Source organism: Lichenostomus cassidix, chromosome 4, assembly GCF_008360975.1.
Source record: "Lichenostomus cassidix isolate B80296 chromosome 4, HeHo_3.0, whole genome shotgun sequence".
Taxonomy (NCBI): domain Eukaryota; kingdom Metazoa; phylum Chordata; class Aves; order Passeriformes; family Meliphagidae; genus Lichenostomus; species Lichenostomus cassidix.
In genome coordinates this window covers 1,008,678-1,023,208 of record NC_139484.1, presented here as the reverse complement: position 1 = coordinate 1,023,208, position 14,531 = coordinate 1,008,678, and the positions used below count along the sequence as shown (strand labels likewise).

The 14,531-nt window shown below is 43.3% G+C and overlaps 1 protein-coding gene across 7 annotated transcripts in view; it reads right to left on the bottom strand.

Moving 5' to 3' along the window:
- The window catches only part of GAB1 (GRB2 associated binding protein 1), a 94,848-nt gene extending 80,673 nt beyond the window's left edge, over positions 1-14,175 (bottom strand). For all 7 annotated transcript variants that reach the window (XM_085057504.1, XM_085057505.1, XM_085057507.1 and 4 more), the window contains exon 1: positions 13,427-14,175. In XM_085057504.1, coding sequence (XP_084913630.1) covers positions 13,427-13,498 — 72 coding nt within the window. In that variant the 5' untranslated portion in view covers positions 13,499-14,175. The remainder of the gene's footprint in view (positions 1-13,426) is intronic.
- Between the last annotated feature and the right edge of the window lie 356 nt (positions 14,176-14,531).

Sequence of the window (14,531 nt, the reverse complement as noted above, 5' to 3'; positions counted from 1 at the left end):
AACCATTTTCTTGGGTTACACCTGTCCACAGAGCCACAAGTTTTGGTATAAAGGTTAGCATGACTCTTTTCATAATACTGTAAAGGTGTTTAATAGCAACTTAAGGCTGCATAGTTCAAGTGCTTAGAGTTATATTTGCGCTTTACGATGAGACTTACTGAAATTTGACAAGCAGCTCAGAAGCACTGCTTAACAATTTGCTAAAAATCATATAACACTCCATCAGATTTTACTTTAATACTACTTCTGTTATCTTAAAAAATAAAAAGCCCAACATCCCTTGAGAAGGCAAGATTGTCATCGCCTCATATGAATGACAATAATGCAATCACTGAAATTCAGTGCAAGAATACAATTTAATAACCTCAAATTCAAATGGAAATATTTATACCCCACTGTGATGTTTATTGACTAGAACTGATAAAATAGTACTGTGGGACACTGCAAGACAGTGTAATACAAATGACTGCAAATTTGAGTTTCATTATACTTTGGTCAGTGTTATCTTCATTCTAACCAAAACACTTTATATTACAAGCTTAAAAGACAATAGTAGACAGGCCCTGTAACACTATAATTACAGGACCCAGCCCTTACATTTTTACTTCTAATTCAGCAGAACTTTCACCACATGGTATAGAAAGGACACAGAAGTATTATCTACATTATTTAGCACAGCATTTATTTCAATACGCACTATTAAGTTTCAAGCATTCCAAAACAGCAAACAGATAAAAATATTTTCAGGTAATTGTTTCCACATAGTACAGTATTATTATGAAAGAAGTTGCCATGATTTTAGACTGGAATATATTATTAACAGCATGCTATCTTCTCTCACACTACTTTCTTTCCAATTCCCTAGTATGTAAAATGGTACATTACCCAAATTACAGCCCCAAGAAAACTACTTCCATACTCCAAATACAGAAAACTCATTTAAACCCAAACCACAGGAAAAAGTAACACCTCTCACTATTGTGAAAAAAAAAAAAGTAAATTCGTTCATTACACGTAGGCAAACAATGGAAGTAGGCAATGATGGCAGAAAGGGTACCCAACCCAACCACAACTAAAAGATGAACTCTCAGGTCTCAGTTCTCTCAAACTTATATTTCTGAGGAACTTCATCCATTTATTTACGGGCTGGAAGAGAACAAACAGGACAAGGGAAAGCCGCATGTCCCTGTGCATATGCAGCCTGAGCCAGAACAAACTGGAACATGAGGTATGCCTATGGCATGTTATAGCAGGGTTCTTTTGCTTCAATTGTCTTTTCTAAAATTGGTACTTAACTAGACTAGAGTTATATTCTGTTGTTTTGTCTTATAGGCACAACCTGCAAAATGATTTTGTTAGGATTTTTAGATCATCTGCATAGAGAATATGTTTCCCATGCTATACACAACACTGTCAAAAAAATCAGGGTAAGCTGTAACTTAAGAAAAAAGGTGGTCTCTCTCTCTCTTTTACAAGAAAGCACAATTAAGTCAGCATAATATTCAGGGTGTTCTTACCTCATCTAATCTGTCCTAAACACACTTGACTTATTCTCACCTTCTTGCCATCTTGGTAGGAAGAACTGGAGGGAAGTGAGGAGGCACAGATGGGTAGGAAGGTACAAATGCAAAGCTGCCAAAACACAGACTGAATCTTTCCTTTGCTGTCTCCATTTACCATATTAAGCCCATTTAACAGTTCCACATGAAGTGCAGGAGCTGCTGTGTTCAACACATTGTGAGGCTGGCCTGTGATGATTCAAGATGAATTTTCTCCATAAAGGACAGAAACCAGTAAAGAGAGAGTGCTAATGTGACAGGAAAGGTGGGGAGCCTCCACAGATGTCAGCCGTATCTTCTCTGCATCATTCTGGAGTCACAGTCAATTAAAAAATAAAATGAAGAATTTTCAAAGCTAAGAAGAGTAACAACATGGAAAGTGAGAATGACACACTCCTGTTTGCCAGCTTTTACAAATGTGGTGTAAGATATACAGCAGGCTGATGGAGGCTGAACACATGCTCCAAACAGTTCTGTGTTATCTTCTTGCGTTGCAGTGAAAGAACCCAAAAAATGAGCAAGGCCTGAGTGTTAGACCGGGCAGTGTTTCTCACAAGTGACTGATTACATGATACACACCATGTCCTCAGTACTGTACGTGCACGCAAAGTGTGAGAGAGCCAAGAGGCAATACCAACAGCAGCAAGTTATTAACTTCAGAAGCTCAGAGCCCACTGTTTATGCCCTGCTTTTATCATCCACTACCGTTCACCTGCTTGGCCTCATCAGCCCAGCAGTTCCATCAGTTTGGAAGATTGGAAAGACAAGGAAATCAGCTAGCCACAGACACATGTAGTAAGCAGCTTATCCAACCTGTATACAAGTGAATTATCTTCCCAAGCACACTGCCAGAGGGACCCCCTCCACCTTCATAAACACAACCTCAATGTTTGGAAAGGTGCCAGGAGTAAAATGTTTGTTTACTGCAGGCAGGAAGAGCTACCTATGATTCAGACATTAGGAAGTGACAGGAAGGACTAAATTATGCAATTTAAAAGTAGGAAAATAAACAAAGTTGCAATGAGAGGAAGAAGGAGGAGGAGGAGGAAAGGATGAATCGACACAAGTTTTGTATCTTGGCTCTCACTAATGCAGGGCTGAAGGTATCATTGCAGCAGGAGGCCCCCACAGGATTCCTTTACCTTTTAACCCTCATTCTACAACCCCTAGCCAGGGACTTTCCTCCTCAGCACTGAGTAAGAAACATCTGTCCAGCTCAGTCTCCCAGCTGAAATGGACACATGACAGTCTTCCTTATTCCCGATTTTATTTAAGCAGCCTGAGATTTTGGAGAAGAGCATTCCATCTTCCATCCCTTTACACAACAGCTACCTGAAGCAAAGGATCAAAGGGCTCATTTTCTAGCCAGCTAAGGGAGATGGGAGCATCCTCCAGCTCTGTCAGATGCTGGCTGCAGAGACTGATAGGAAAACCTCTTCCTGTAAGCAGAGGGCAGGAGAAGTACCCCAACGAGAATAGCACTGCCTTCCCAGAAGTTGTTGGAAGCAATCGAGCATCTTAGCAGTACTTCTTACAACTTTGCACCCCCCATCCAGTTTCTTAGATCCAAGCAGAAGTTTAAAGTTTCTTAAGCTGCAGTAAAAATCTGCATTATTAACATGCCCATTCAAAGGCTAAGACAGCAAACAAGCAGATTTGAATCACAGTGAGTTATGGCTGTACTGTAAGAAAACCCCACCAAAGAACACTGTCAAATTTATGTCATGATAGTTGGTGCCTCCCTTATATTATCAGTAAAGATCTTCCTGTCATTTTGTTTATAAATCGGACAATACATTCCTGCTCTTTTATTTTTTTTTTTTTAACTGAAGCTGCAGAGATTCACAGAAAAACAAAGCCATAAGATCAAGGAAAAATTCAATGGACTGTGAGTTAACTTAGCACTGTGGCACTTTCATGCCACAGCAGAAAACTCTGTAGTTACTTGTCCTGGGACAAAATTACCCTGGGATGAAAATTACCCTGGGGTTAAGTTTCCCAATTTACACTAATGAGTCATTTGTATGCTACTCTTCAGTTTAGATCTTCCCCCTTTCCCCTTTCTCCCTTCTCTACTCCAAAACCCCAGAAAAGAAAAATCAGATTTTATTTTAGCAATGACTGATTCCTCAGTGAATACAAGTGTGTCTGTCCTCTCTGCTGACAGACCTTTGGTATTGAAGAGTCATTTTAGTTATTTCTCATAGTGCTGACAAGCTTATGCAATTTAACTTCATTTGTGCACACAGACAACTGCATTAGATAGGTCATACCTAAGAGCATGACATGACCTCAGCTTTGAGGGCATTATTTCACACTGAGTAACAAGTCATTAGACTGCAGAACTTAATCACGTAGCATGATGCGAATAATTTCAGCCAATAGTTGCATACAAACAGTGGATGGAAATGCACCAAGACATGTAAGATTCAGGAAGATGCACTTATTGACATCCCTACTCTTGCACTTACTGAAGTTATCTCTCTTGGCAACAGGGAAGGATTTTGTAAACAACAAGTTTATCTAGTGCCACCATGATAACATCACCCAGTATAACAGCAATTGAAAGAAAAAAATTTCTTTAATGAAGAGCACCAAAAGAAATCACAGAATTATGTAACAAGTGATAGATTCAAAAGGCTTACGTTTTTGTCAGTTTGTGGCTTAAATCTCAAATTAAGTTCATATAGATCACTGCTTTCTAGGAAGCAGAATTACCACATAGCATCACACCCACAGCCTCCCTCTGACACTTCCTGCACATCAGCAGAACTAGGAAAACACTGGATCACACAAGTGAACCAAAGGAACCAGTTATAACATGACATTTTAGAAGTCTCCTCTTATCACACCCCAGACCTCCAAGCATTCATGTTTACAGCTGGGGGATTCTCTCCAAGCCTACCTGGAATCTCCTGCATTCCCAGTGTGGATACCACATGGCAGTGCGTTCCAATGCCTCATTTGCCTTGGAAAACACCAGTCTCTTCTGTTGCAAATGACATTCCAAACACTCCCCTCTTTCTCCCTACCCCCTCTTTTTTTTAATTAAACAATGCAAGGACAAATTGTCAATTCACATCAAGTTTGTACATTACTCTGACATACTCTTTCTTGGTTGTTTATTGATGAAACAAACACATACCAATCTTATGATAACCATTAGGAGCATCAAATAAATTATGCCCACCATCTCTTTCCTGATAAGCTCCTTACTTTTCAGTGTTTGCTGGAAAGGGACAAACTGTCCGTATTTCACCCTATTTTTAAGGATCATAGATATGCATACACATTTTTAAAAATAATAAATGCTTGTTAGATTCTGTATATGGACTTAAGGCTGGTTTCAAAAAGCGTTCCTTAAAAAGCAGCAATTCTTGCTTCACCATCCCAAAACTAGGTGCAGCTTCTCCACTGCATCTGACTCTGCCTAAGAATCTACATGGAAACATAAACATCAAAAAACTGTAACAGAAACATGCATTAAGTGTGAATGGGAACATTTGTCTAACACATTACGTGGCTCAGTGCAGTTATTCTTCATACAAAGGGAAAATGACAAACTGACACAAAATTTTCAGAACTGCTTTTTTTTAATAAATGGGTATAATTCCATTTTGAAACTCAAAATCCATTTTTTATCTGATATCATTTGTGTATTTACCCTTTTAATAATCCTCCCAAATGGACTGTAATTCTTATATGCTGATTGCATTAAAGGTCTATTTGAAGGCAGGGATATTAACTGTGTTTGAAGTGCTTCCTGTATCCTTATTCCATATCCCAAATCTAATCCTGTGAACTCCTACTGTCAGCAATAAACACCTACAGAGGATTTATTTTGCTTTTAAATCCCAGGCCCCAGACAACATAGAAAAATAAACCAAAGTCTAATTTTGTGTTGTTTTTCTTTTTTTCCTTTGAGGCAGAAATGCTGCAGAGCCTGGCGGTGGCTGCAGCCCCAGAGAGTGGAGCCTGCTGGCCTGCTCCACTGAAACCCATCGCATTCCTCCTGGGGTGGAGACAGACTTAGCCGGTATAAAGGACGGAGCACATCTGCCGTCACCCTGCCCCAAGGCTGGCTGTGCTGGGAAGTGGGTGGGGAAGCAGATTTACTGTGTGACAGCCACTATCTCCACTGCTATGAAGGGTTTATCTGGCATTGTTTTCACTTATAAAGCAGCAGAACAACCCACATGTCAGCATCGAGCCGGCTGGAAAACTCTCATATGGGGAACAGGCAAATAGACAAGGTTCCTTTTCTCCTGCTAGGCAAGGTTATCCCAATGCCTGGCCACCATGCCCAGCCACTGGCCTACACAGCACCCCACATCAAGGTTTCTCATTCGATCTAGCCAGCCTGAGGCAGAAAGCAGAAGTCACCTCCTCGTAAAAAACACACAGGGCAAAGCTTTCTTCTGGCTTCCTAGAAATTCTCAGAGAAAAGAACAGGCACAGCTCCTGAAAAAGCATAGTTGTTCTTAAGTACTCTGTCAAGAAATTGCTGTACAAAACAAAAAGGAGCAAAAGCTTTTCCTTTAATTCACTTCTTGATGTGGGGCCTAAACTCAGCTGTCCCAAAGTGAGAAGCTGAATCTTGGCACAGTTTCCTAGCTGAAGTATCAACTCTTTCTCCAGATATGATTTTAAACAGAATTATTTTTATTATGCACAGATATTATGTATAATAATACACAAGCCATATGGACATAACTGCCTGACCTTTTTAATTTCATGTTGCTGTGCCAGTAGTTCCAAGAGAGACAACTCTCACGCTGCCATTTACCCCAAATAACTGCCATTTACTAGGAAAAAAAAGGAAGAAAAATGTGTCACTGTAACCCCAGAGAGTGTAATCATAAAGTCGTAATTTTGGGGCATAAAAAGTAACTAGATATATTCCTTCTCCTCAGTTAAAAAACAAAAACACACCAAGAAAAAGATGGTTACAGAGTTCAACAATTAATTCAGTCTCTTTCACCTGGCAGAAAGTTATCTTGTAAACATGAGGTAACATAAGGTGTTCCTTCTGAATACTGCTGAGGAGACAGTCACACTACATAGCATAAGATTACCTTTTACAACTAAAAGCACTGTGGCATGTTTCAAACAGCTTCAAAAGTTCATCCTGGGAAACAAAACCTTTGTCAACAGCTGAAAGCAAACACAAGTACAAAAAGTACACTACGTAACCTTTTATTGGAACCTAGGAGTGCTTTTCTTTAAAAAAAAAAAAAGCTCAAAAATACAAGTAGCATATTGCACTGAACAATACTTACAATGCAAACATTATTTATGCAACTATGAACACTTTTCCTAAAGCAAACAAGCCAGAGAATTCATAAAAGAATAAATGTAAAAGCCTAATCAAGAATTGATAAAGGGGAAATTAAGAATAAACACCATTTTATTGCAGGCGGGAGACAGCAGAATCCTCCATCGACCCTCCCCTCCCCCAAAAAAACCAACCAAACAAAAAAACCCCATAGTATTCCTTTAGAACTAGTTGTTTGTACATATAAGGAGTTCACATTAGAATTCACATTAGAATCCCTACAACAGCAGCAAATTACATTGTACTACAATATTCACCTGTACACACTACTTACCTGCCTTGACAAGATTATCCCTTTCTGTGTGATCTGCCTGTCTTGCTCAAGTAATTTGCAAGACATAAGGCCCCTCCTAATGTAATACTGCAATGAAATTGCAACAGTTGAACTTGCTTCTATTGGCAATAAAATGATTACTCACCGAAGCACAGAAAACATTAAGGGGATTTTGAAAAGGTCTCAAGAAATCTGTCACTGCAACACTGCAAAAGTGGGGATGAAAAAATAAGGAGGTAAATCTTTGCTCTATGTCAAAACAAAACTTGCACCTCATCAGCTCTACTTCCCTTCTTAAGTTAGGAAAATATTTCACCCAATATAGTTTAGTGGCATCGACTTTTAGACTAGAAAAATGTGAAAGCGAGGCTAAAGAAGTATAAGATACCCAAGCCAGAGTAATCTACAATCCTCAAGTTTATCCTCTTCCTTAAAATTACTACAATTTGAATCACTGATGTTCCTTTCACTTTTTTGCCAAGATTTCTATCAAAGCCAAGAGCGAAATTTAATGGGGAGTAAATGTTTTCTAAATGTCTGTAGAAGATTTTATTTGAATCTAATAATGTGATCCAAAAGTTATGTTAAAAAAGATAAAAATAAAGCATGCCTCAGAAGTGACCAAACCATCATTCCAAGATTTTTAAAACTTGGAGAGAGAGAAAAGGGGACTATTGAATACCAAGAATTAACTCTCAGCTGAAAGAGTTACCTGGCCAGCCAAAGGCTTCCAGAATTGATACTCATTTTGACAGTCAAGGTCTATACTTTTTCAAGCTAAACTGTCAAGAACACATTCTTTTATCAATTTATCCAATTGACATTTCACACAGCTGCTCTGGGCTGATGACTGACTAAAAGGCATGCAAAACAAGCTCATCTGCATATAACTGGAACTTAAATTCATGGTATTTCACTATTTCCTCTGCTTAGTACAAATACTTACAGTTACTTATACTTAATGCTCAGTGCTGCAAGACTGTGCACACATGGAGGAGCAGCCACTATGCAGCATCAAAAAAGTGGGAGACTGATTTGTTTTCCCACTTCCTCTCCCTGCTCCCTGGCAATTTCTCACTGAACTGTAATCCCCAGTGATTAGCTGCACCAAAGATCATTAACAGACTTATCAAAACACAGAGTGAAAGGGTATCCATAAGCTGCAATATATCCAATTAAAAAACATCTTCAATATCACAAAAAATCAGAATTTGGTTGTTCCTTCATTTCTCAGGTACTGTGCTTGCAAATTAAGAGTTACTATTTATAGCTGTTAGGAAAAATTTTTCACACCATTTAACATATTTAGAATATCTGATTCATTTCATATGTCCAGTACTTCACTGGCACTTCAAGAGGAACAGGACAATTTCTGTTAATTAAGTCTCCAGTTTTCCTATCTACACCAAGGGAAAAAAGCATTCAAGTGGCTCAGGTACTGTCTGACCACCCAAGCTCAAGAAATGTTTAAATTAATAGTATGGTAAACTACATACAAATAAAATAACTAGCAGACGAGAACCTTACTATGCACATATTAGACTTCTTAATCTGTTTATATACTGGTGCCTGCTCTTACCCTCTGCAACCATCCCCTCATAGTTAATTCAGAGCATGCACCACAGGTCAAGCACTAACAGTGCTGCAGCTTTGGCAGCAAAGTCAACACCAGCTGCTGATGTCCTGTCAAAGATAACAAATACTTGTATGATGAGTTCCATGCTCCTCAAGTGAGACTTAAACCCCAACAGCAAGCTCAGGAGGTAGCTACAGCCTTAAAGTCATACCCAAGATCATTTCAGCATCTTCAGTTGACACACAAAACAACACAACTTCCTTCTATAATCAACAAAAACAGTGTGTTTAGTCATGCTTTCAACTCCATGGTTTAGGGTTTACTAACCCATGCCCGAAAGAATCAAAAGTCAAACTGCTGTTTTCTAACCCATGCACAGCAGAAGGCGAGGATCAGACTTCCTCCCAGAAGGAAAGTTTTCTGCCTGAATACCAGTTCCAGAGAGGTCTTCAGCAACTTCTTGAGTAGCACAAGCACAATCAAGTTCAGAATTCTAAAGATGTCACATAATGTTACTTGATTACACTCCTCTGTCTTACCTTAATCTGACCCAGCTCCACGAGGACAGCACTGATATCAGACAAGCTCATCTTGGTTTGTTTCTTTTCCTGTAAACCATGCAGCTTCTTAAATTTCCTCACTATGCTGATGAAAATTCACAAAAAAAGCTTTAATGCAAAAAGGTGTCTTCCAGAAAAGGGCCTTGGTCAGGCACTGCAGCTTTTACCTAAATAGCTTTGAAACTATTCTGCTGAATAAAACACTTCTTAACACCATTACATATCTTAGCATGTTCAAGTATTACTCAAGACAGAAGATGCACCTATTTGATTAGTGCCAAAGAGCAACTGCCAAACAAAACCATAGCAAAATATTCCACATTTGTACCTATGCTGTCTGAACCTCTAGTTCAAACATCAACAACCATCTTAATAATCTGGCACTTCTTCGGTCACTGTCTACTACTGCAAAGACTAGAAAGTAAGAGGATGCTATCTGTAGTCTTGTCTGAATCATATCAGTGCCCCTTACATCCTAGGGAGATCAAATCCATTTCCCATTTTTAAACCCCTTGCTTTTAAATAACTAAATGTGCTATCTATAGGAACAGTCAAATAACCACAGGATTTTTAGCCATACTTAGATAAAAACTAAGGTTTCCTAATTTACTTCCAAAAATCATCTTACGAATCCTATGAAGAACAGGGACGTCTATTAGATACGGAAAAATCTGAACCAATTTATCCCAAAAAGTGTTTAGTCCATACAAGGTTTTTTGATGGAGTTTTACCTTCATCCAATAAAATATATTTCACTCCAAGTAGGACATATTGGAATCACAGAACAGTTAGGGTTGGAAGAGGCCTCCAGAGATCATCCAGTCCAACCCCCCTGCCAAGTTAGGGTCACCTGGAGCAGGTGACACAGGAACACATCCAGGTGGGGTTGGAATGTCTCCAGAGAGTGAGACTCCACAGCCTCCCTGGCCAGCCTGTTCCAGTGCTCTGCCACCCTCAGTGTAAAGAAGTTCTTCCTCATCGTGAGGCGAAACTTCTTGTGTTGTTAGTTTATAGCCATTGCTCCTCATCCTGTCACTGAGCACCACAGAAAAGAGTCTGGCATCAACCTCTTGGCAGCAGCCTTTGAGATATTTATATGCATTGATGAGATTCCCTCAGAATACTGGGAATTATTATACTCCATCAGTAGACTTATTACAAACTTGTTCCATAAACCAACCATCAATGCTAAGATTCTGATTTAAAGCATGTTCTGTTGTCCTGCTGAGCCCTAGCCTACCCCAGACAAAAGCGTAGTCATTCTAGGAGAGAATTTAGGTCTTATTCCCATTCCCTCAAGCTTTTCTTCCTTGCTTTACCAAGGATAGGTGTGTTTAAATATCTGGTGGTTTCATAGCACAATGGCAGTAAAAAAAAGTCTGTGCTGCTACCACAAAGCATCAGCTATTTTAACTGGCACATGCACAGCAGAACTGCAACACAGCAGAAAACCACGAAGCCAAGGTTTACTATCGCATTTTAAAGGACAGACAGGGAGAATGCCAATGGCTGTGAGAACGTTAATTCCATACCAAAACCACATGAAGAAGGCATGAGAACAGAACTCCTAAGAGGGGAAACAGACATTTATGGCATTAAGGCATATACTCAAGGAAATCTGATTATTTCACATGCAGGACAGGGGTGGTTGGAGGGTTTTTACTTTTTTTAGACTCAAAATGAGTAGCTTTAATACCATCTCCAACTGTTTCAAACTAAAAATTGAAGTCCCTGCAAAACATATGTCTGTGTACTAGCTCCAAAGTGCTCCTTTTCACCCTTCCTAAGAACTGAAACCATATTTAACTGCAATTTCAGACTTTTTATCTCCATTCCCAGATGGTAACCTGAGTTTGCCCCAACACTTGCATGCAAAATCTAATAGAGCATAAAGTTATAATTTTATATATATACATGTGAAAAGTAAGTGTTGCAGAAAAGGCAGTTTCCTATTGAAATCACTTTCCCATCTTTTCATCTGGTGCAGCCCCTTGAAATACCACTACCATAAAATACGGCTTTGGGAAACACAGCTCTCTGCTGTGCCTTCGCTTAAGCATAGAATTACAAGGAGCGCAAGCCAACTCTCCAGCCAGTGCACTCAGCTAAAGTTCATAGTCTTAAGTATGTCAACTTTTTGTTTGCTCGAAGACAGTGACCATAAAGTCAAGGTCACTTTTAGGTAAGTGAGCATCAACCTGCAGCCTATAACTGATCAGCCACTACAGACAAACTGGAGGACTTTTACTTGAAGTCCTTTCTCAAGTGTTAACTTTCTTTACACAAGCAGGAAAGAGTTGAAAACAACATGCAAGATTTAAACTCACGACCCTATTGCCTACAATGCATGAAGATGTTAAACCAAACCATGCTCATATAAGGTTGCCATATTATCGCCCTAATACTCTGCCTCCTCAAAAAGCAGATACCCTTCTCAAGTGAAAATTAAGGAATTGCCTCTTTATGACAGGGAACCACTTGACCACTGCTGTAGTCAGGGTTTTCCCCTCAAAGGTTCTGGTGTAATTCCAGCACGGAAGTGGAGCTATAAATACACTGAAGGGGCAGCTACATGGAAAAAAGCTGGCATATTTAGAGACTGATTTAGGAGATTGATTTAGGGGGGCAAACTCTGTTCATATACAGACAGCACAAGTTCACAGGATTTAGAGTTTGAGTGGAAAATTTATTCAAAGTTTTTACCGACATGAATAGTGCTCTTAATTCCTACACATTGGTAAAGAGACATCCTGTGAATATACACACAGACATGGAGAATTAGCCAAAAATACAATCCATGTCCAATTCGGCAGGGCAACAGGGCCCTGCTGTGATCCATCAGTTCTCTTTGCAAGTCTGATCCTGTGTCCTTTGCACAAACAGGATTTTTGCCACTGGGAAACAGAGAATGGGCTACCCTAAATATTTTTTAAAAAATTAAATAGAGTCTCATTTCACAAATTTTCTGGCATTTAAAAAAATGCCCAGAACAGTTCTTTAAAAAGTGGCTGCTAATCGCTAACAAACAAAAATAACATGGTCACATTAAGATCTGTATTCACAGATTCTCAAACAAATCTGAAGGCTTTGCTGCAAAAGAAAGAAAGAATGAAAGAACCTAAGAAAGACAGTAAAAAAAACTGGGGGGAAAAAAAAAAAAGAAAGGAGGAAAAAAATTAAAAGGCCCAACATTTTGTCCCAATTACGCAGATGCCGTGAAACAAGCCGGGTGCCAATGCGAAAGGGCTCAGCCAGCAGCGATGACTCCCGGCATCACCCATCCCTCCTACGTGACCTGACAGCCTCCCCGGCGGCCCCGCAGCTTCGCAGTGCCCTGTCACGGAATCTGCCCGCTCAGCAAACGCGCTCCATTTTCCTGCCAGCAGCGCGGTGTCCGCTCCGCCGCAGCCCCAGCGAGAGCAGCCACTGCCGAGCAACAGCGGGAACAACTTCGGGAAGGACACAGGCACTTCTCTCCCAACTCTCTCCTCCTTTTTCCCAGTGCGGAGAGCAAGGGCAGAGCTCCTCCTGCCCCAGCGGGAGCGCTCCCGGGGCATCCCCGGCTCCTGCCGTCTCCGGGCCACCAGCCCCGGGTGCGATCCTGACGGGAGCGGCGCGGAGCCGGGGCACCCCGCGCCCTTTCTGGGATCGAGCACCAGTCCCGGGACAACAAATATTTACATTTAAAAACACATATATACCGAGCCCGGACCCAAGGGAAGAGGGGAAAACTCCGCCCCCTCCCTCTCCCGACTCCCTCCGAAATGCGATGAAAGCTGGGCTGAAACATCTGACCGCTGGGCGCCCCTTTTCTAAGGAGAAGGGAAAAAACCCACAAAACAAAGAAAAAGCAAAAAGAAGGAAGTAGGAATAAAATGAAAGGGAAAACAAAAGGGAAAATAAAGGCTGGGGAAGCGGCACGGGACGTGCCGCGCAGAAGTCCCGGCTGGAACGGGGAGGCAGCCGGGAGGGCGGCTCGTCCGGGCCCGGCCGGGAGGGACTGCGCGGGGAGGCCGGGCCAGGCCAGGCCGGCAGGAGCGGGAGGCGAACACGGAGCTCCCGCGGGAGAGAAGCGGGGCAGGGAAGAAGGGAGGAGTAAGGGGAGTTGGAGAGGGCACTCACGTAGCGTTTCAACTTCTTCTCCGGCGGGGACTTTCGGAGCCAGCCCGAGCAGACCACTTCCCCGCCGCTCATGGCTGCGCCGCTGCCCGCCGGGGCGCTCCCTCCGCCTCCTGCTCCTTCTCTTCCTCAGACAGCGGCGACGAGAGCGGCGCCCGGGCTGGGCCGGCCAAGGGAGCCGCGATCGGTGGCGGCGGCGGCGGCAGCACCGCTCCCGGCCCGGCCTCCCGGGGCTGCGGGGTGAGGGGCGGGACGGGGCGCGGGTGTCTGTCCCTCTCGCACAACAGCCCAGCGAAGCGGAGCGCGGCGGCCAGCGGGGCAGAGGCGGGAGGGTCCCCCCTGCCTCCTCTTTCTCCTCCTCCTCGCCGCCGCCGAGTCACACGGACATCGGGAGAGACGACAGGGGCGGCCGCCGCCCCGCCGCAAGTTCGGCGTCCCGGGGCAGGATCCAGTATCCAGCCACTGCCCCGCGCCGGTGGCGCCACCCCCGCACAGCTGCGACCCTCCCGCCCCGCCGAGCTCAGCGACGGCCGCCGCGGCTCCCCGGGATCGCTCCTTCCCCTTCTTCCTCCTCCCCCTGCGCCGGGAGGTGGGGATCGGCAGCACTCCTGCCTTCCCTTCCTCGCCTTCCCCTCCGCGGGGAGTGGCGAGGCGAGGGTCTGGCCCCGGCGCTGGGGCCGTGGCCGGGCGTCGGGTCCTCTCCCTGCCGGCCAGCGAGGGAGGGGTTTGCCCTGGAATTCACGGCGCCGTGTCCCCCCCCTCGAGCCCCCTTTCCCCCGGCACCGAGCAGCAGTACCGCCCCAGCCTGCCCCGCCTGCCCCCGCCCAGCACCGCCCCGAGCGCCGCGGCTGCCCCCGAAACTCCGCCGGAGCCTTTTCAAACAACAAGGGCTTGGAGGCAGGGAGGGACTGCCTGTGCTTCCAGAGGGATCCTGGGAGCTGTAGTCGGCGGCCGGCGGGGACTGCGGCGGCGCGGTCGGGCGCGGAGGGGATGGGGGCGAGGGACGGACTCGGTCCCGGCGGGGAAAACAAACAAACGAAACTCCAAGCAAGCAAATAAACAAACCCCAACCTAAAGATCCCTATTAAAACTGCATTAAAAACGACGC